Source organism: Drosophila teissieri, unplaced genomic scaffold (genome assembly GCF_016746235.2).
Source record: "Drosophila teissieri strain GT53w unplaced genomic scaffold, Prin_Dtei_1.1 Segkk18_quiver_pilon_scaf, whole genome shotgun sequence".
Classification (NCBI taxonomy): domain Eukaryota; kingdom Metazoa; phylum Arthropoda; class Insecta; order Diptera; family Drosophilidae; genus Drosophila; species Drosophila teissieri.
In genome coordinates, this window is record NW_025224996.1 from 308,375 (window position 1) to 330,030 (window position 21,656).

Below are 21,656 nucleotides of genomic sequence, written 5' to 3' on the forward strand. Positions count from 1 at the left end.
ATATTATTGGGTTTTCTCTATTATATTAATTATTAATATACGAATATTTTATTTATATTTTCTTGAATCATATATATTTTAATTTATTTTCTTATTATACACGTTACTCGTAGAGTAAAAGGGTATACTAGACTCGTTGAAAAGTATGTAACAGGCAGAGGATGCGTTTCCATATATATAAAGTAGTTATATTCCTACTCAGGATCAATAGTGGAGTCGATCTGGCCATGTCCGTCTGTCCGGCCGTCCGTACGTCTGACCATCCATCTGTCTGTGCGTGTGTCCCTCCGTATGAGAGTGAAGATCTCAGGAACTATAAAAGCTGAAGCGTTAAAATTAGGCATGAAGTTTCCAGAGACTTAAAAGTCATACGATCTTATAACAAGGACGTACGTAACAGAATGACGCCATTTTTTTGGGGTACTGTTTTTTTTTACAAGAATATTAGAACTTTTCTCTCGAATATGTATGTGGGAGCTTCGTCTTCTTTTTGTCAGTGCTGGAAGATATATACTTATACTTATCGGGCAATATTCCAAATCTGTTGATATACTCTTGGATTGTTTTCGCTGATCTTTGTTTGGTTTCCTACCGCAAAATGTTGTTGGATCAATTTTCTGTTTGATTGGATTTGGCTATCCAAACCAGTTTGTCGTGTTTTTGCATTAATTGCTGATTTAACAGAACCGAGCTATTGACATCGAGAGCACGGTCGTCTTGCTCTCTTTGACACTCAATGCAAACTGCTTTTCTTCTTTACGCTCGCTACGAATTGCAACGGCTAGCTCAGCCCACCACATTTATGATTTGTGTGATTGCCCGGCTCGGATCTCCACTTGTAGTGATCGTCCTTTTGTGTCCGCTTCGACACTCACTGTCTGACCAAGACCAGGACGTTTGAGAGGTTCAAGTCCAAAACAAGAAAGAACGCTATAGTCGAGTTCCCCGACTATCTGATACCCGTTACTCAGATATTCGAAGTGCGAAGGAGAGTCTTCAGCACATACAGTTTTTGGCTGTTTTGTGGGCGTTAGAGTGGGCGTGGCAAAAAGTTCTTTGGCAAATCGATAGAAATTTACAAGACTAATAAAAAAATGAAAAAATATCAAAACATTTTTCAAAAGTGTGGGCGTGGCAGCTTTGGGCGGTTTGTGGGCGTTAGAGAGGGCGTGGCAAAAAGTTGTTTTTTTTTGGCAAATCGTTAGAAATTTACAAGACTAATACAAAAATGAAAAAATATCGAAACATTTTTCAAAAGTGTGGACGTGGCAGTTTTGGGCGGTTTGTGGGTGTTAGAGTGGGCGTGGCAACATGAATCGACAAACTTGCGCTGCGTCTATGTCCCTGGAGTCTGTATGCTTAATCTCAACTTTCTAGCTTTTGTAGTTCCTGAGTTCTCGACGTTCATACGGACGGACAGACGGACAGACGGACATGGCCAAATCGACTCGGCTACTGATCCTGATCAAGAATATATATACTTTATATGGTCGGAAAAGCTTCCTTCTGCCTGTTACATACTTTTCAACGAATCTAGTATACCCTTTAACTCTACGAGTAACGGGTATAAAAAGCATGAGCCCAGATATAAGAAAACTGTTGTGGATTCCGAACGTATAGGTCAAGCTACCGCGAGTATTGGGTTCCGACATTATCAACCCGCAGATATTTGAGTTTTTTGCCCTTCAACCTACCTCTTAAATTCGAAGAACTTCAACAGCACCTCGTTTTTTCCTCGCAGAAAATATACAAAAACTCTCCTGCATTTTTCGTTGATAAAGGTCAGAAAATACTTGAAACCTTCCACAGATCGCGTCGGAAAAGGTCTGCTCACGTCTGCAAGAATTATTTCTAATAAGTCTTTAGCTCTTTATTTGTTACAGTTGGGAAAAGCCGAGCATGGATTTCGCATACACGTCCTGCAGTTAATATTTTTTTGTTCGGAAATATGCGGTACTCCGCGAACCATACCTTTAGGATATCATCTCTTTTATGTTGGAGAAATTTAAGTGGCCAAATCTGTGCAGCCAAACTCCATCTACAGTTGTCATCGCAAAAAACTTATTACGCTCGCGAAAGTTGCACCGAGACCGTGCGCAAGTTTAAAGTTGTGTTGCCCAGTTTACACGTTGAGCGTTTGTAGCGCTTGTAGTATAAGATCGACGACCGTGTGGCGACACTGATATAGTGGTAACGTCACCTACAATAATACTAGATTTAAGAGATACGGTAACCCTATACATTTAAGCGTCATTCTCTCGATACGACTTGACACGCGCGCATTGTGTGTGCCTTATTATAATAAAGCATTGTAATAAAAGATATATGTACGCAAACGAAGTAAATGGCGAAACCAACCTCGATAAAACCACATATTCATAGGCGCCATCTAGATGTGGGTGTTCGAACCAAAGAAGTGGCTCAAAAGAAAGGCAGAGGAGAGCAACAGGCCCAAGTGTCAACTTTCTCTAGGGCACATCTTTCTTTTTCCTAGGGGCAATAAGTTGGCGCCAGATTGGTGGCGTTTAAGATTTTCTTTCACCTCCCGACTTTGGTCAAGAGCAGTTGTGCGCGATTGGCTTCGTAAAAGTATTTGAATTGGTCCACGTTATATACCCCGTTTGGGCAGTGGCAAAGTGAATAGTTAAATAAAAAGTATTAATTTACAGAACTGCAGGGTAAGCGAATCTTGTAGCGCCGGTATTGGTAAATGGCGAAATCAACATCGCTATAGTGGTGACCCCGACTAGCGCAAATTGTGCGAGAATCTGAAAACAATTTTTCGTACTATTGTGAAATTCAAGTGCACGCACACTCACACACATACGTTGACCCAAGTCAATGCGCAACAACCGTTATAATTTGCGAAATTTACAACCAAGACGCCTAAATTTCGACGACGAAAGCGATCAAGAGAATCTGTCCACCGCGGCACTTCGGACAAACGTTCAAGGAGGAGGTGCCACCGGATTAAAGCCTTCGGAAATCTTGGCAAATATGCGACGCTTGGCCCCGGATCCTGGCAGCGCAGTTTCCCCTGCAGATCCTTTGAAAGAACTTCCTGACAATTTACGTTCGCTTATGCAAGATGTCACGGCATTGAAAAAGGATATCAAGCGCATCCAATCAAGCAACCGATCACGCAGTTCATCTCGTGGCGCCAGACCAGCGGACAATTCCGGTCAACAGACTTCAGGAGCACAGGAAAATCTTTGTTTTTACCACAAGCGCTTTGGTGACAACGCAAATAAATGCCGACCACCCTGCGCACGCTCCACGTCGTTAAACTAGAGGAGCTGCCGCCTGACGCGCTGGTCAGCGGCAGCCAGGACAGCAGCAGCGATCCATCAGTTCAGTCAGCTGTTCCACGGGAGCAGCGTTTGCACGTCACCGATCGTACCTAAATAGTCACTAAACCGTCATCGAAGCATACAAAGCAACATGATGTACAACTCCATATCGAAACATATGGGACCACCGTTTCTGACCGACTACGACGCTTATCTGGAGATAAACTTGCAACTGCGAAAAAGGAAATCAACTTTCTGATCGAGCAAGGCATATGTCGTCCCTCCAAAAGTCCTTGGTCCAGCCCACTCCACATGGTCACCAAAAAAGACGGTGGCTGGAGGGCATGCGGCGATTATCGTAAGCTCAACTCGATTACGATACCAGATCGCTATCCGATTGCACACATTCACGACTTCACCGAACAGCTACATGGTGGGAAAGTCTTCTCAACGCTTGATTTGGTAAAGGCGTACTACCAAATTCCCATGGCGGAAGAAGACCTCCAAAAGACGGCCGTATGCACCCCTTTTGGACTCATAGAATTCCAGGGTTAAAGAATGCGACTCAGACGTTCCAGCGTTTTATGGACAATATTTTTCGCGGCATGGACTTCGTATATTGCTACATAGACGATATACTGATAACTTCGAAATCGATCGCCGAACACGAAGAACATCTTCGAGCAGTGTTATCAGTCCTGCAGAAACACGGGCTAAGCATCAATCTGAGCAAATGTCAACTAGCGCAAACGCAAGTTAATTTTCTCAGCTACACGATTAACGAACACGGCATCAAACCACCGTCCAGTCGCATCGATGCCATCCTCAATTATGCTCGTCCTGAAACTATCAGCCAACTAGGCCGTTTCTTGGGCGTTATAAACTACTATCGCAGATGCCTACCCCGATCGTCGCACACTCAGGCACCGCTGTCCGAGCTGCTCAGAAATGTAAAGAAGAACGACCAACGACAAATCCTCTGGACTACAGAACTCATATCAGCCTTCGAGAGTTGCAAGCAGAGCATAGCAGACGCAGCGCTTTTATCATTTCCTACACCGAAATCTGACCTACAACTGGTTTATGACGCATCGGACCTCGCAATCGGAGCTGTTCTGGAACAACGCACTAGTCATGACTGGCAACCTCTAGGATTTTTCTCCAAGAAGCTCAGCAACACTGAGAGAAATTACTCCACGTACGACCGAGAGCTACTTGCCATATACGAGTCAATCAAATATTTCAGACACCTCGTCGATGCACGCATTTTTGTGATAAAGACTGATCACAAGCCATTGGTTTACGCATTCAAACAGCGCCCTGAAAAAGCATCACCTCGACAGCTGCGGCATTTAAATTATATTTCGCAATTCTCGACGACCATCCTTCACATAAAAGGAACAGAAAATATAGTCGCAGACGCTTTTTCGAGGCTTTGCACTATCACGATGCCCACAGCGATCACCGCGGCGCAACTCGAGGAGGAGCAAGCCTCGGATTTTGAGTTGACACGCATCTTGCAAGGAACTACTTCCTTAAAGCTCAAGAAAGTTTGTTTCGGTGGAGAAAGTTCAATAATCTCCGTCCTTTTGTACCGCAATCACTTCGCAAACAGGCTTTCTCATATATCCACAATCTTTCGCATCCCAGCGGACAAGCAACTGCCCGTCAAATCAGACAGAAGTTTGTCTGGCCTTCGATGAACAAAGATGTCCTCAAATGGTGTAGATTTTGTCTCCCATGCCAGCGCTCCAAAATTCACAAGCACAATCACCTTCAGCCGGAGATATAGTTGTTATGCCTTTACAACAAAATTACCGCTTTTGTCTCACCATGATTGACCGTTTCTCACGATGGCCAGAAGCAGTACCACTCACTAATATCACGGCCGACACGATAGCCATGGCGTTCTGGACACACTGGATATCCCGTTTTGGATCACCCAAAACAATCACTACTGATCAAGGCGCGCAGTTTGAATCTGCAGTTTTCAAACAACTAGCCAACCTGATCGGAAGCAAGCATAGTCACACTACGGCCTACCATCCGCAATCAAACGGACTTATAGAGAGGTGGCACAGATCCTTCAAATCGTCCTTGATGTGTAGCAGTGGCACGCCGTGGCCTCACCTATTACCAACTGTGCTACTTGGCCTTCGTACCTGCTTCAAAGAAGACATAAAATCATCTGCAGCTGAAATGTTATACGGAGTACAAATTCGACTGCCAAACGAATTCTTCGCCAACATGGACGAAACTGTGGATCCTACGACATTCCTGAGCAGTTTTCGAGAGCACATGCAGAAAATTCGACCAACTCCCACATCGCACCATATTAAAGAAAAAATGTTCCTACTGAAGGGAATTGACAAATGCACCCATGTATTTCTCCGCATAGACGCTGTAAAGCAACCTCTGGAGCCTCCTTACACCGGACCGTACGAAATCATCAAACGCGACAACGACCGAGTTTTCACCATACGAATCGACGGGAAGGACTCAGCAGTATCAGTCGACCGCCTAGTCAAGGACGACAAGCAGTTTGACTCGAAGGAATCCAACCCCACTCTTCAAAGGACTTACGAAAAACGGCGTAAGGTAACATTTGCGAGCCAAGGATCGTGACGGATTCACTGGAAGGGGAATTCTGTGGCGACACTGATTTATTGGTAGCGTCACCTACAATAATACTAGATTTAAGAGATACGGTAACCCTATACATTTAAGCGTCATTCTCTCGATACGACTTGACACGCGCGCATTGTGTGTGCCTTATTATAATAAAGCATTGTAATAAAAGATATACGCAAACAAAGTAAATGGCGAAATCAACATCGCTATAACCGCATATTCATCAAACGCGACAACGACCGAGTTTTCACCATACGAATCGACGGGAAGGACTCAGCAGTATCAGTCGACCGCCTCAAGCCTGTTTTCCTAGTCAAGGACGACAAGCAGTTCGACTCGAAGGAATCCAACCCCACTCCTCAAAGGACTTTCGAAAAACGGCGAAAGATTGCAGACAAAATGCTTAAAGCAAATGCTCCTCCAGTAAATCCGGCTATCTGCACAGTTTCCCCTGCAGATCCTTTGAAAGAACTTCCTGACAATTTACGTTCGCTTATGCAAGATGTCACGGCATTGAAAAAGGATATCAAGCGCATCCAATCAAGCAACCGATCACGCAGTTCATCTCGTGGCGCCAGACCAGCGGACAATTCCGGTCAACAGACTTCAGGAGCACAGGAAAATCTTTGTTTTTACCACAAGCGCTTTGGTGACAACGCAAATAAATGCCGACCACCCTGCGCACGCTCCACGTCGTTAAACTAGAGGAGCTGCCGCCTGACGCGCTGGTCAGCGGCAGCCAGGACAGCAGCAGCGATCCATCAGTTCAGTCAGTTGTTCCACGGGAACAGCGTTTGCACGTCACCGATCGTACCTCCAACATCAAATACCTCATTGATTCTGGATCTGCAGCAAACCAGACCATCATTCACACCTATGGTAGATACATAACTAATCTGGACTTGGATCTCAGACGCAATTTCACCTGGCCATTCATCATTGCGGACGTACACACACCTATAATTGGAGCAGACTTTTTAGCCGAATTCCAGCTTCTTATTGACCTCAAAAACAGATGAAACCATATTAAATCGGTCACAGGACTGTCAACAACCGCGTGCCTAGCACAGGCGAATCAAACATCCGTTTCCACTGTGCAGAGAATTTCTAAATTTCGAGAGCTTCTGCAAGAGTTTGTGGAAGTCACTAAACCGTCATCGAAGCATACAAAGCAACATGATGTACAACTCCATATCGAAACATATGGGACCACCGTTTCTGACCGACTACGACGCTTATCTGGAGATAAACTTGCAACTGCGAAAAAGGAAATCAACTTTCTGATCGAGCAAGGCATATGTCGTCCCTCCAAAAGTCCTTGGTCCAGACCACTCCACATGGACACCAAAAGAGACGGTGGCTGGAGGGCATGCGGCGATTATCGTAAGCTCAACTCGATTACGATACCAGATCGCTATCCGATTGCACACATTCACGACTTCACCGAACAGCTACATGGTGGGAAAGTCTTCTCCACTTTATCTATTACTGTATCCCAATATATACCTTTCTCTGGTTCTACCAGTTTCCCTATCATTGGACCTAAACTTCTGTTGACTCTTTCAACCTGTCCGTTCGCCTGTGGTGATCCAGTCGCAATCTTCTATGCTTAACATCAAACTCTAACATAAAATCATCAAACTGCTTGGATGTAAAACAACTTCCCCTGTCTGAAATAATGCATCTAGGCTTGCTGTATGCTCTAAAATAGTCTTTTAAAGCTGTTATGACTTCTCTTGTAATGGTGGTCTTTGTAGTGTATAAACGTACGAACTTAGTAAAACCGTCGATGACAACAAAAATATGTTTTTTGGATCTACCCGAGTCGACTGGCCCGTAATGATCGATATGTATTAGTTCAGACGGTTGACTACCTTTTGGAATGCAGTGCAGAAATCACTCCTTACCCGTCTTAGGGGAGAACGCAACACATTTTAAACAATTTTCTATATGGCCTAAACATTTGTCTTTGGCATTGGGAAACCAATAAGATTTCAAAATTATATCTAACATTTTGTCTCTATCTATGTGTCCGATCTCATTGTGATATTTATATAGAATATGATCTTCCATGTCTGTGGGAACATAAAATAATAGTCTGCCGTCGTTACATTTTCTCTAAAAAATTTTCCGTTTCTCATTTCGTATAACTTATGTTCATTTTCCTCTAACAGTTTTCTAATTTCTTGAATTTTTTGATCTTTGGCTTGGCAAATTACTAAATTGTCTTCAAACGTATTCGATTCTACTATCATGATATTCGTACATCTACTAAGAGCATCTACATGCTGCATCCTTTTACCTTCTCTATGTATAAGTTCATAGTCGTAGTTCTGGAGCTCTAACGCCCATCTAGCTATTCGTGGATTAAGTTCAATCTTATTCAGTGTTAAAGTAAGTGAATTACAATCAGTAATAATTTTAAAGCGTTTTCCATACAAGTATATTCTAAATCGTCTCAGTGCGTGAATAATTGCCATCGTCTCCAGTTCGAAACTGTGATATTTTGCCTCAGCGACTGTTGTACGTTTTGAAAAATAAAATATGGGGTGCAATTTTCCATCCTCTTTCTTTTGACATAATACGGCACCGAAGCCAAGAACGCTTGCATCACAGTGCAGCTCTATCTCGTCTTTGAAATTATAAATGGCTAAAACCGGCGCCTGCACTAACTTTTCCTTGAGCGTAGAAAAACAGCTCATTTCTTTTTCTCCAAATTTAAATTTCTCGTCTTTTCTCAAGAGGTCGTATAACGGTTTCGTTAATGTTGAAAAATCTTGTATGAATCTACGAAAGTATGAACATAAACCTAGGAAACTTTGAACGGATTGTATCTTGTCTGGAATTGGAAAATGTTGTATGGCATCTATACCTTTATCATCTGCCCTAATGCCTTCGCCGTTTATAATGAATCCTAAATACTTAATATTTGTTTGAAGAAACTCACATTTATCCATTCTTAATTCTAATTTATTTTGAGCTAATCTGAGAAACACTTCCTTTAAGGTTCTTAAGTGTTCCTCCGTGTCCTTGCTGGCGATCATGATGTCGTCCATGTATACAATTACTTTGTTGTCCTCAATGAGATCCTCGAAAATTTTGTTTACAAATCTTTGAAACACTGCCGATGCAGTTTTTAGCCCCATTGGCATTCTGAGAAACTCGAATTGACCTAACCGAATCCTTATTAACAAATACATGAAAATAACCGTTTTTTAAATCAAGTTTCGAAAAAATTTTCTTTTTAACTAGTTTGTCTAAGAGGTCATCGATAAGCGGTATCGGATAATTGTCCTTGATTAATATCTTGTTTAGTTTTCTAAAGTCTATGCATAGTCGTATGTCTCCCGTTTTCTTTTTAACTAAAACTATTGGCGAAGCATATTCGGATTCACTAGGTCGTATAATCCCTTTTTTCATATATTCATCTAACAATTTTTGTAATTTCTCCTTTTCTGAGTAGGCAAGTCTTCTTGGTGCGCAGCTAAATGGTTTTGACGTTTCTAAACATAGTTTTTTTCACATCTGACTAGAGGTTCGGTAGGCTTTCTAACATCTAAGTAGTTGCTTTTGATAATCTCTTTTAATGCTTTTGATAATCTCTTTTAATTGACAGTTTAAGGCTCGGTCATTTTCTGCGCCGCATATGTAATTCATTTGCTCATCCTCTTCGTAATCAATGCTAAAGATTTCTCTAACTGCTTTTTCATAACTGGGCATAACTGTATTATAAAATTTCTGACTAAGTGCGGAATCCGTTGTAACGCTGCCTAAAGGAATAACTGTTTCGTTCAGTGTTTTACTAACTACAGGATTAACTGTTTTACTACTCGTTTCGATATCTGCTATACTAACTGTTCCATAACCTGTTTCACTAACTGTTTTACTAACTGTATCACTAACTGTATTACTAACTGTATCACTAACTGTATTACTAACTGTCTCGCTAACTGTCTCATTGTCTAAGGTACTAACTGTTTCCTCATTTAATGGGTTAACCGTAATCCTTCCCAAAGTATCTGGATCCAGTTTAAGCTGGCAAGCTTCCATAAAATTTCGTCCAAGGATTACATTATGACTCATAGACCCGTCTGGAACTACGTATAAATCAAAATAACATTTTATTCTTTCTTTTGTAATGTAACATAAGGTTTTTCCGAGTATTATTAGTTGGCTTTTATTTAGCCCGAAATAGTTTTCAGCAGCAGACTCTAAATTGACTTCACTGGATATACTGCTTAGTTTTGCAAATGATATTGGACTCCCGGTGTCTATGAGGCATTCTGTAATTAGTGGGGTTTTATAGCTAATGTGAAAAAAAATCTTAACATGCCTTACATAATTGTTGATATTGGCGCTCTTGCGCTCCGGGCATTGTCCGACGAAGTGTCCGAACGCTCCACAAGCGTAGCAGGATCCGGGCTCTCTCTTTGGCTTCAGGCACTCCTTGGCGAAGTGTCCTTTTGAGTTGCAGTTGGCGCAACGCACATCCTTCTTAGTTGGACCTCCTTCAAAGAGGCGTTTTGGCGAACTATTATCAGGCTTGTGCTTTGGCAGACGTACTTCCGAGAAGGCTCTCAAAACCTGCATCGGTTCGGAAAAGCACTGTATGCGAGCCTGATTGCGTAGCGCTGGTGCCGGAATTCCCTCGATAATGTTTTCCAGGAGTTCCTCCAGATCGATGTTGATGCCGTTGGCCAGCATCATCTTGTCCTCGAAATAAGCCGCAAATTTCTCCTCTGAACGCCATTCCCGCTTTTGGAATGCGCTCCTCAATTCTCCTTTGGACATTTTGACCCCAAATGACATAATTAACTGCTTACACAGCTGATCGGTTGACTCCAGAATTCGCGTGGTGTTTGCGTGCAGCCAACGTTGTGCACTCCCTTTCAGCTTGGCAATTAGAAGCATATGCAAGCAGCCGTCGTCTAAATTGTAGATCTTGCCGATGTTCTGGAACTGTGTGACCCAATTACGCACACACACGCTGCCGTCGTACTCCATGGTGACCTCTTTTGCCAAGGCAAGCGCTGCTGCTGGCGATTCCAAGAGTTTGTTTACATTTGTACTCTGGCGTTGATTATCACTGCTAGCGGTCTCCTTTCCAACACTGGTATCTCCCTCGATAATGTTATCGGCAGTGATGGTCACTTTGGTGCTGTTAGCGCACATGTTAACATTGCCATCATTTTCAATGTTATTTTCGATGACGTCATGGGCTTGGCCAGCACGAACGGACTTGTTCTTGCCCGCCTCGTCGATTTCTGTGTAAATGCTCTGCAACACGGCCATGTTTGCATTTATTTCGTCACGAATTTTCTGCAGGGTGGCTTTTTCGGCATCCACTAGCGATAACTGCTCCAAATCCAGACTTTTTAACGGGGTCGCTGGTGTGTTTCGGTTTCGTTAATGTTGAAAAATCTTGTATGAATCTACGAAAGTATGAACATAAACCTAGGAAACTTTGAACGGATTGTATCTTGTCTGGAATTGGAAAATGTTGTATGGCATCTATACCTTTATCATCTGCCCTAATGCCTTCGCCGTTTATAATGAATCCTAAATACTTAATATTTGTTTGAAGAAACTCACATTTATCCATTCTTAATTCTAATTTATTTTGAGCTAATCTGAGAAACACTTCCTTTAAGGTTCTTAAGTGTTCCTCCGTGTCCTTGCTGGCGATCATGATGTCGTCCATGTATACAATTACTTTGTTGTCCTCAATGAGATCCTCGAAAATTTTGTTTACAAATCTTTGAAACACTGCCGATGCAGTTTTTAGCCCCATTGGCATTCTGAGAAACTCGAATTGACCTAACCGAATCCTTATTAACAAATACATGAAAATAACCGTTTTTTAAATCAAGTTTCGAAAAAATTTTCTTTTTAACTAGTTTGTCTAAGAGGTCATCGATAAGCGGTATCGGATAATTGTCCTTGATTAATATCTTGTTTAGTTTTCTAAAGTCTATGCATAGTCGTATGTCTCCCGTTTTCTTTTTAACTAAAACTATTGGCGAAGCATATTCGGATTCACTAGGTCGTATAATCCCTTTTTTCATATATTCATCTAACAATTTTTGTAATTTCTCCTTTTCTGAGTAGGCAAGTCTTCTTGGTGCGCAGCTAAATGGTTTTGACGTTTCTAAACATAGTTTTTTTCACATCTGACTAGAGGTTCGGTAGGCTTTCTAACATCTAAGTAGTTGCTTTTGATAATCTCTTTTAATGCTTTTGATAATCTCTTTTAATTGACAGTTTAAGGCTCGGTCATTTTCTGCGCCGCATATGTAATTCATTTGCTCATCCTCTTCGTAATCAATGCTAAAGATTTCTCTAACTGCTTTTTCATAACTGGGCATAACTGTATTATAAAATTTCTGACTAAGTGCGGAATCCGTTGTAACGCTGCCTAAAGGAATAACTGTTTCGTTCAGTGTTTTACTAACTACAGGATTAACTGTTTTACTACTCGTTTCGATATCTGCTATACTAACTGTTCCATAACCTGTTTCACTAACTGTTTTACTAACTGTATCACTAACTGTATTACTAACTGTATCACTAACTGTATTACTAACTGTCTCGCTAACTGTCTCATTGTCTAAGGTACTAACTGTTTCCTCATTTAATGGGTTAACCGTAATCCTTCCCAAAGTATCTGGATCCAGTTTAAGCTGGCAAGCTTCCATAAAATTTCGTCCAAGGATTACATTATGACTCATAGACCCGTCTGGAACTACGTATAAATCAAAATAACATTTTATTCTTTCTTTTGTAATGTAACATAAGGTTTTTCCGAGTATTATTAGTTGGCTTTTATTTAGCCCGAAATAGTTTTCAGCAGCAGACTCTAAATTGACTTCACTGGATATACTGCTTAGTTTTGCAAATGATATTGGACTCCCGGTGTCTATGAGGCATTCTGTAATTAGTGGGGTTTTATAGCTAATGTGAAAAAAAATCTTAACATGCCTTACATAATTGTTGATATTGGCGCTCTTGCGCTCCGGGCATTGTCCGACGAAGTGTCCGAACGCTCCACAAGCGTAGCAGGATCCGGGCTCTCTCTTTGGCTTCAGGCACTCCTTGGCGAAGTGTCCTTTTGAGTTGCAGTTGGCGCAACGCACATCCTTCTTAGTTGGACCTCCTTCAAAGAGGCGTTTTGGCGAACTATTATCAGGCTTGTGCTTTGGCAGACGTACTTCCGAGAAGGCTCTCAAAACCTGCATCGGTTCGGAAAAGCACTGTATGCGAGCCTGATTGCGTAGCGCTGGTGCCGGAATTCCCTCGATAATGTTTTCCAGGAGTTCCTCCAGATCGATGTTGATGCCGTTGGCCAGCATCATCTTGTCCTCGAAATAAGCCGCAAATTTCTCCTCTGAACGCCATTCCCGCTTTTGGAATGCGCTCCTCAATTCTCCTTTGGACATTTTGACCCCAAATGACATAATTAACTGCTTACACAGCTGATCGGTTGACTCCAGAATTCGCGTGGTGTTTGCGTGCAGCCAACGTTGTGCACTCCCTTTCAGCTTGGCAATTAGAAGCATATGCAAGCAGCCGTCGTCTAAATTGTAGATCTTGCCGATGTTCTGGAACTGTGTGACCCAATTACGCACACACACGCTGCCGTCGTACTCCATGGTGACCTCTTTTGCCAAGGCAAGCGCTGCTGCTGGCGATTCCAAGAGTTTGTTTACATTTGTACTCTGGCGTTGATTATCACTGCTAGCGGTCTCCTTTCCAACACTGGTATCTCCCTCGATAATGTTATCGGCAGTGATGGTCACTTTGGTGCTGTTAGCGCACATGTTAACATTGCCATCATTTTCAATGTTATTTTCGATGACGTCATGGGCTTGGCCAGCACGAACGGACTTGTTCTTGCCCGCCTCGTCGATTTCTGTGTAAATGCTCTGCAACACGGCCATGTTTGCATTTATTTCGTCACGAATTTTCTGCAGGGTGGCTTTTTCGGCATCCACTAGCGATAACTGCTCCAAATCCAGACTTTTTAACGGGGTCGCTGGTGTGTCTCCCTCTTGCAGCTCTCGTTGTGCTAGCTGCGATGCAGCTCCATCCGTTGCTTCCGTTGCTGATCCGTTGTTTGACGGTGGATCACCACGTATTTCCGGAGAAATGGCTTGGAGACGCCCTATCAACTCCGCTTTAGTGCCGGAAGTTTGGCATCCAAGGGCTCCCAACCATTTTTTTAGTTGTTGCACCGAGAATTGATTTAATATGGTGTCAGGCATAGTGAGTAATGACCACTTCTGATGTTGTAAACGCTTGAACCAACTCCGGTGCGACGCTTTGCTTAATTAAGTTTTTCTTTATTATCGACTTTACTCTCCAAGAACCAGCGACTGAATGCCGCGCTTTGCTTCTTCGTTTTACGTGTGCTCTCTCATGCGTGTCTGTATGCGTGAGAGCTAGGTGTATGTACATTGTTATCTCTTAAAGCTAGCTTATAAGTAAGAGCGGGGCCTAAAGGGTATCTATCCTACTACAGTATATTGCTACATAGACGATATACTGATAACTTCGAAATCGATCGCCGAACACGAAGAACATCTTCGAGCAGTGTTATCAGTCCTGCAGAAACACGGCTAAGCATCAATCTGAGCAAATGTCAACTAGCGCAAACGCAAGTTAATTTTCTCAGCTACACGATTAACGAACACGGCATCAAACCACCGTCCAGTCGCATCGATGCCATCCTCAATTATGCTCGTCCTGAAACTATCAGCCAACTAGGCCGTTTCTTGGGCGTTATAAACTACTATCGCAGATGCCTACCCCGATCGTCGCACACTCAGGCACCGCTGTCCGAGCTGCTCAGAAATGTAAAGAAGAACGACCAACGACAAATCATCTGGACTACAGAACTCATATCAGCCTTCGAGAGTTGCAAGCAGAGCATAGCAGACGCAGCGCTTTTATCATTTCCTGCACCGAAATCTGACCTACTACTGGTTTGTGACGCATCGGACCTCGCAATCGGAGCAGTTCTGGAACAACGCACTAGTCATGACTGGCAACCTCTAGGATTTTTCTCCAAGAAGCTCAGCAACACTGAGAGAAATTACTCCACGTACGACCGAGAGCTACTTGCCAAATATTTCAGACACCTCGTCGATGCACGCATTTTTGTGATAAAGACTGATCACAAGCCATTGATTTACGCATTCCAACAGCGCCCTGAAAAAGCATCACCTCGACAGCTGCGGCATTTAAATTATATTTCGCAATTCTCGACGACCATCCTTCACATAAAAGGAACAGACAATATAGTCGCAGACGCTTTTTCGAGGCTTTGACGCTTTTCGGGGAGGAGCAAGCCTCGGATTTTGAGTTGACACGCATCTTGCAAGGAACTACTTCCTTAAAGCTCAAGAAAGTTTGTTTCGCTGGAGAAAGTTCAATATACTGTGACGTATCCACACCAAATCTCCGTCCTTTTGTACCGCAATCACTTCGCAAACAGGCTTTCTCATATATCCACAATCTTTCGCATCCCAGCGGACAAGCAACTGCCCGTCAAATCAGACAGAAGTTTGTCTGGCCTTCGATGAACAAAGATGTCCTCAAATGGTGTAGATTTTGTCTCCCATGCCAGCGCTCCAAAATTCACAAGCACAATCACCTTCAGCCGGAGATCGCTGTGCCAAATGGAAGATTCGACCACGTCCACCTGGATATAGTTGTTATGCCTTTACAACAAAATTACCGCTATTGCCTCACCATGATTGACCGTTTCTCACGATGGCCAAAAGCTCACTACCACTCACTAATATCACGGCCGACACGATAGCCATGGCGTTCTGGACACACTGGATATCCCGTTTTGGATCTCCCAAAACAATCACTACTGATCAAGGCGCGCAGTTTGAATCTGCAGTTTTCAAACAACTAGCCAACCTGATCGGAAGCAAGCATATTCACACTACGGCCTACCATCAGCAATCAAACGGACTTATAGAGAGGTGGCACAGATCCTTCAAATCGTCCTTGATGTGCAGCAGTGGCACGCCGTGGCCTCAACTATTACCAACTGTGCTACTTGGCCTTCGTACCTGCTTCAAAGAAGACATAAAATCATCTGCAGCTGAAATGTTATACGGAGTACAAATTCGACTGCCAAACGAATTCTTCGCCAACATAGAAAAAGAAAATTCGACCAACTCCCACATCGCACCATATTAAAGAAAAAATGTTCCTACTGAAGGGAATTGACAAATGCACCCATGTATTTCTCCGCATAGACGCTGTAAAGCAACCTCTGGAGCCTCCTTACACCGGACTGTACGAAATCATCAAACGCGACAACGACCGAGTTTTCACCATACGAATCGACGGGAAGGACTCAGCAGTATCAGTCGACCGCCTCAAGCCTGTTTTCCTAGTCAAGGACGACAAGCAGTTTGACTCGAAGGAATCCAACCCCACTCCTCAAAGGACTTACGAAAAACGGCGTAAGGTAACATTTGCGAGCCAAGGATCGTGACGGATTCACTGGAAGGGGAGTACTGTGGCGACACTGATTTATTGGTAGCGTTACCTACAAGAATACTAGATTTAAGAGATACGGTATTCCTATACATTTAAGCGTCATTCTCTCGATACGACTTGACACGCGCGCATTGTGTGTGCCTTATTATAATTGTTCATAAATAAACCCGCCAGTGTTACTGTTTAGTTTGATTTATTGGTTAATTTCAGACACTTAATATTAATTAGTTCGACACCGATGCGTACGTTTGCTTGCAGATCAAAAATGTGACTGACTTAAGCTTTGGCTGTACTCACGCCATACGATTAAACTAGCATAAGACGTAAACAAGTTACAGTTAGAAGGGAGTTAGAAGTTTGGAAAAGTACTGGGCAAGCTCGCGGACAATTACAGCGGTGCGATGCTTACATTGATTCCGCTGATAAGCTCCGCTGAAGCTGCAGACAAATGATAATGTAAACAAAGATAAAGGGTGACTTGTTCGCACATACAGGGTGTCTCGTTCCCAAACATACCGGCCCCCCTGAACGGTTGTTCAGCAGAGAGGCAGTACAGCGATTTTGGCAATTGGGCGTTTGTATAATCCGTGAGCAGTCTTCACTGTAACGACTCGGACCTTGTCGTCGATTCCTGCGTGCACTGCGGTGATGCGGCCAAGAATCCATTTAGAGGGCGGTAGATTGGGCTCCTTGAGTACTACCAGTGTGTCGATCTTCAGATTCTCGGTTTCCAGATGCCACTTTGTCCGCTCATGAAGAGATGTCAGGTATTCCATATGCCACCTTTTCCAAAAGCCTTGAACCATGGCTTGCAGCTGATTCCACCTCTCCAATCGATTGACTTGCATATCCAGACGACAGGGTTCAGGCAATGCAGTATACGGAGATCCAGTCAAAAAATGAGCAGGCGTCAGTGGATCCAAAGAATTATCCCCAGTTGGGCACAGCGGGCGTGAATTCAGGATAGCTTCAATTTGGGTCAGGACAGTAGAGAGCTCCTCAAACGTTAAAGCCTTTGATCCAAGTATCCGTTTCATATGGAGTTTAATTGAGCGAACTCCAGCTTCCCACATCCCTCCAAAATGGGGAGCAGACGGGGGTATAAAGTGCCAAGAAATCCCTTCATTGGCAAAGAATCCTGCTAGTTCCTCATCTTTGGCTTGTTGAATGGCCAGACGTCTCATGTCATCCAAAGTTCGCTTGCCTCCATGAAATGTAGTTCCGTTGTCCGAATACAGGTCAGTAGGCTTCGCTCGGCGGGCAATGAATCGTTGAAAGGCTGCGATGAAAGCCTGTGTAGTTAGCTCACTAACAACCTCGATGTGAAGTGCCTTTGTAGTGAGGCACACGAAAATAGAAAACCATGCCTTTCCGATGCGTGGAGTTCTTCCTTTTGATTCCTTGATTGCGATCGGTTCAGCGTAGTCCAGCCCTGTGTGTTGAAAGCAGCGGCTAGCTTGAACTCGTGGAATTGGCAGCTCTCCCATGATCTGGTTGCTTGTGCCCTTTCGTTGAAGAAAACAGGATTTGCATTGGAAGACTGCCTTTCTGACGAGATTGCGGGCTCCCAGAATCCAGTAAGGCTGACGAAGATTGGTGAACGTTGCATCAACTCCAGTGTGCAGATAGGAGACATGAAAATGTCGAACCAGCAGTCCAGCTAGTGGTGTATCTTTAGGTATCAGAATCGGGTGCTTGGCGTTGTAGTTGAGTGTAGATTGCTTGATTCTCCCACCGACTCGCATTACTCCATAATCATCCAGAAACGGAGAAAACCGGATAAGATGCGATTTAGCGTTAAGCTGGCGTCGATTCTCTAGCTGCGCATATTCTCTTCTTCCAGCAACTCTTCAGACGTAAGGAATTCCTTATGATGAGATCGAAGAGTGTGAATAAAGCGATGACAGTAGCTAGATACCCTTATAAGACGCGTCCAGGTTGAGAATTTGTGGATGAGTAACTCGTGTATACTTTCATCAGGAAAGTTATGTAGAGTCGTGGGCTTTATGGCTCGATCTTCGGTGTTGACATCGAAACTTGAAGATACGCTGAACTTGCTTGTAGAAGGTGGCCACTCAGAGGTGGGTGTGGCCAGCCAGGACGGACCTTTCCACCACAGTCGATGCTCCAGAAGCTTTGACGGATGAAGTCCTCGGGAAGCACAATCAGCAGGATTGTCTTCTGTGCGAACATGGTTCCAGCAGCTACGGGGAAAGTCGCTCAATATCTCAGAAGTTCGGTTGCAGACGTAGGTGTTCCACCGTCGAGGGGGAGCTGAAAGCCAGTGTAGCACAATTTTTGAATCCGTCCAGCAGCTCGTGCTGAAAAGAGGAATTGTTAGTGATGTTTTGACAATAGAAAGCAATCGAGATAGAAGTAACGCAGCGTTTAGCTCCAAACATGGAATTGATACGGGCTTGATCGGGGCCACCCGTGTTTTGGCGGCAACCAGAGTTACTTGAAAGCTGCATCCAACTGCAACTCGAGCGTAAACTACCGCACCGTAGGCGTGCGAGGATGCGTCGGCGAATCCGTGTAGTTGAACATCTCGAAATGGTGACGCAATATACCGTGGTACTTGGCATTGCGTAAGTGCTGGCAAATCCTCTACTAAGGCTCTAAAGGGTGACTTGTTCGCACATACAGGGTGTCTCGTTCCCAAACATACCGGCCCCCCTGAACGGTTGTTCAGCAGAGAGGCAGTACAGCGATTTTGGCAATTGGGCGTTTGTATAATCCGTGAGCAGTCTTCACTGTAACGACTCGGACCTTGTCGTCGATTCCTGCGTGCACTGCGGTGATGCGGCCAAGAATCCATTTAGAGGGCGGTAGATTGGGCTCCTTGAGTACTACCAGTGTGTCGATCTTCAGATTCTCGGTTTCCAGATGCCACTTTGTCCGCTCATGAAGAGATGTCAGGTATTCCATATGCCACCTTTTCCAAAAGCCTTGAACCATGGCTTGCAGCTGATTCCACCTCTCCAATCGATTGACTTGCATATCCAGACGACAGGGTTCAGGCAATGCAGTATACGGAGATCCAGTCAAAAAATGAGCAGGCGTCAGTGGATCCAAAGAATTATCCCCAGTTGGGCACAGCGGGCGTGAATTCAGGATAGCTTCAATTTGGGTCAGGACAGTAGAGAGCTCCTCAAACGTTAAAGCCTTTGATCCAAGTATCCGTTTCATATGGAGTTTAATTGAGCGAACTCCAGCTTCCCACATCCCTCCAAAATGGGGAGCAGACGGGGGTATAAAGTGCCAAGAAATCCCTTCATTGGCAAAGAATCCTGCTAGTTCCTCATCTTTGGCTTGTTGAATGGCCAGACGTCTCATGTCATCCAAAGTTCGCTTGCCTCCATGAAATGTAGTTCCGTTGTCCGAATACAGGTCAGTAGGCTTCGCTCGGCGGGCAATGAATCGTTGAAAGGCTGCGATGAAAGCCTGTGTAGTTAGCTCACTAACAACCTCGATGTGAAGTGCCTTTGTAGTGAGGCACACGAAAATAGAAAACCATGCCTTTCCGATGCGTGGAGTTCTTCCTTTTGATTCCTTGATTGCGATCGGTTCAGCGTAGTCCAGCCCTGTGTGTTGAAAGCAGCGGCTAGCTTGAACTCGTGGAATTGGCAGCTCTCCCATGATCTGGTTGCTTGTGCCCTTTCGTTGAAGAAAACAGGATTTGCATTGGAAGACTGCCTTTCTGACGAGATTGCGGGCTCCCAGAATCCAGTAAGGCTGACGAAGATTGGTGAACGTTGCATCAACTCCAGTGTGCAGATAGGAGACATGAAAATGTCGAACCAGCAGTCCAGCTAGTGGTGTATCTTTAGGTATCAGAATCGGGTGCTTGGCGTTGTAGTTGAGTGTAGATTGCTTGATTCTCCCACCGACTCGCATTACTCCATAATCATCCAGAAACGGAGAAAACCGGATAAGATGCGATTTAGCGTTAAGCTGGCGTCGATTCTCTAGCTGCGCATATTCTCTTCTTCCAGCAACTCTTCAGACGTAAGGAATTCCTTATGATGAGATCGAAGAGTGTGAATAAAGCGATGACAGTAGCTAGATACCCTTATAAGACGCGTCCAGGTTGAGAATTTGTGGATGAGTAACTCGTGTATACTTTCATCAGGAAAGTTATGTAGAGTCGTGGGCTTTATGGCTCGTTCTTCGGTGTTGACATCGAAACTTGAAGATACGCTGAACTTGCTTGTAGAAGGTGGCCACTCAGAGGTGGGTGTGGCCAGCCAGGACGGACCTTTCCACCACAGTCGATGCTCCAGAAGCTTTGACGGATGAAGTCCTCGGGAAGCACAATCAGCAGGATTGTCTTCTGTGCGAACATGGTTCCAGCAGCTACGGGGAAAGTCGCTCAATATCTCAGAAGTTCGGTTGCAGACGTAGGTGTTCCACCGTCGAGGGGGAGCTGAAAGCCAGTGTAGCACAATTTTTGAATCCGTCCAGCAGCTCGTGCTGAAAAGAGGAATTGTTAGTGATGTTTTGACAATAGAAAGCAATCGAGATAGAAGTAACGCAGCGTTTAGCTCCAAACATGGAATTGATACGGGCTTGATCGGGGCCACCCGTGTTTTGGCGGCAACCAGAGTTACTTGAAAGCTGCATCCAACTGCAACTCGAGCGTAAACTACCGCACCGTAGGCGTGCGAGGATGCGTCGGCGAATCCGTGTAGTTGAACATCTCGAAATGGTGACGCAATATACCGTGGTACTTGGCATTGCGTAAGTGCTGGCAAATCCTCTACTAAGGCTCTCCAGCGCGTAGATAGACTTTCAGGAATGGGGTCGTCCCACTGCAGGACACTTGTCCAGCTTTCTTGGAAGATTAGCTTGAGTAGAACTGTGACCGGCGCTACCAGTCCAAGCGGATCATAGATTCTTGATAGCTGAGACAAGAGTTATCTTTTCGTCGGAGAAATGGTCGCATCGCATCTCTTTAGGTTGAGATACAGAACGTCCTTCCCAGGGTTCCATTGGATACCAAGAACTTTGACAGGTGAATCCGCAGCTGATTTGTTGAGGAGCTGGATAGGTTCAAAACATCTATCTTCCTCTGGTATTGATTTCAGAAGACGCCAACTATTAGAACTCCATTTGCGTAGCTTGAATTTTCCCTTATCTAAGAGGGCTATAAGCTCGTCCTTGAGAACCATAAGCTCCTCGAATGTGTTGGCGCCTGTAGGGATATCGTCCACATAG

At 44.1% G+C, this 21,656-nt stretch overlaps 2 protein-coding genes across 2 annotated transcripts; both read right to left on the reverse strand.

Annotated features, from left to right (window-relative positions):
* Positions 1-16,975: 16,975 nt before the first annotated feature.
* On the reverse strand, positions 16,976-18,184 carry LOC122625621. Its single transcript, XM_043805712.1, has one exon. It carries the CDS (start codon positions 18,182-18,184, stop codon positions 16,976-16,978), a length of 1,209 nt encoding a protein of 402 aa, XP_043661647.1.
* A 483-nt stretch (positions 18,185-18,667) lies between these two features.
* LOC122625622 lies at positions 18,668-20,336 on the reverse strand. The gene is made up of 2 exons (XM_043805713.1): positions 19,209-20,336; positions 18,668-18,760 (listed from the first exon to the last, which is right to left on the reverse strand). Exons 1-2 carry the CDS (start codon positions 20,334-20,336, stop codon positions 18,668-18,670), a joined length of 1,221 nt encoding a protein of 406 aa, XP_043661648.1.
* Positions 20,337-21,656: the final 1,320 nt, after the last annotated feature.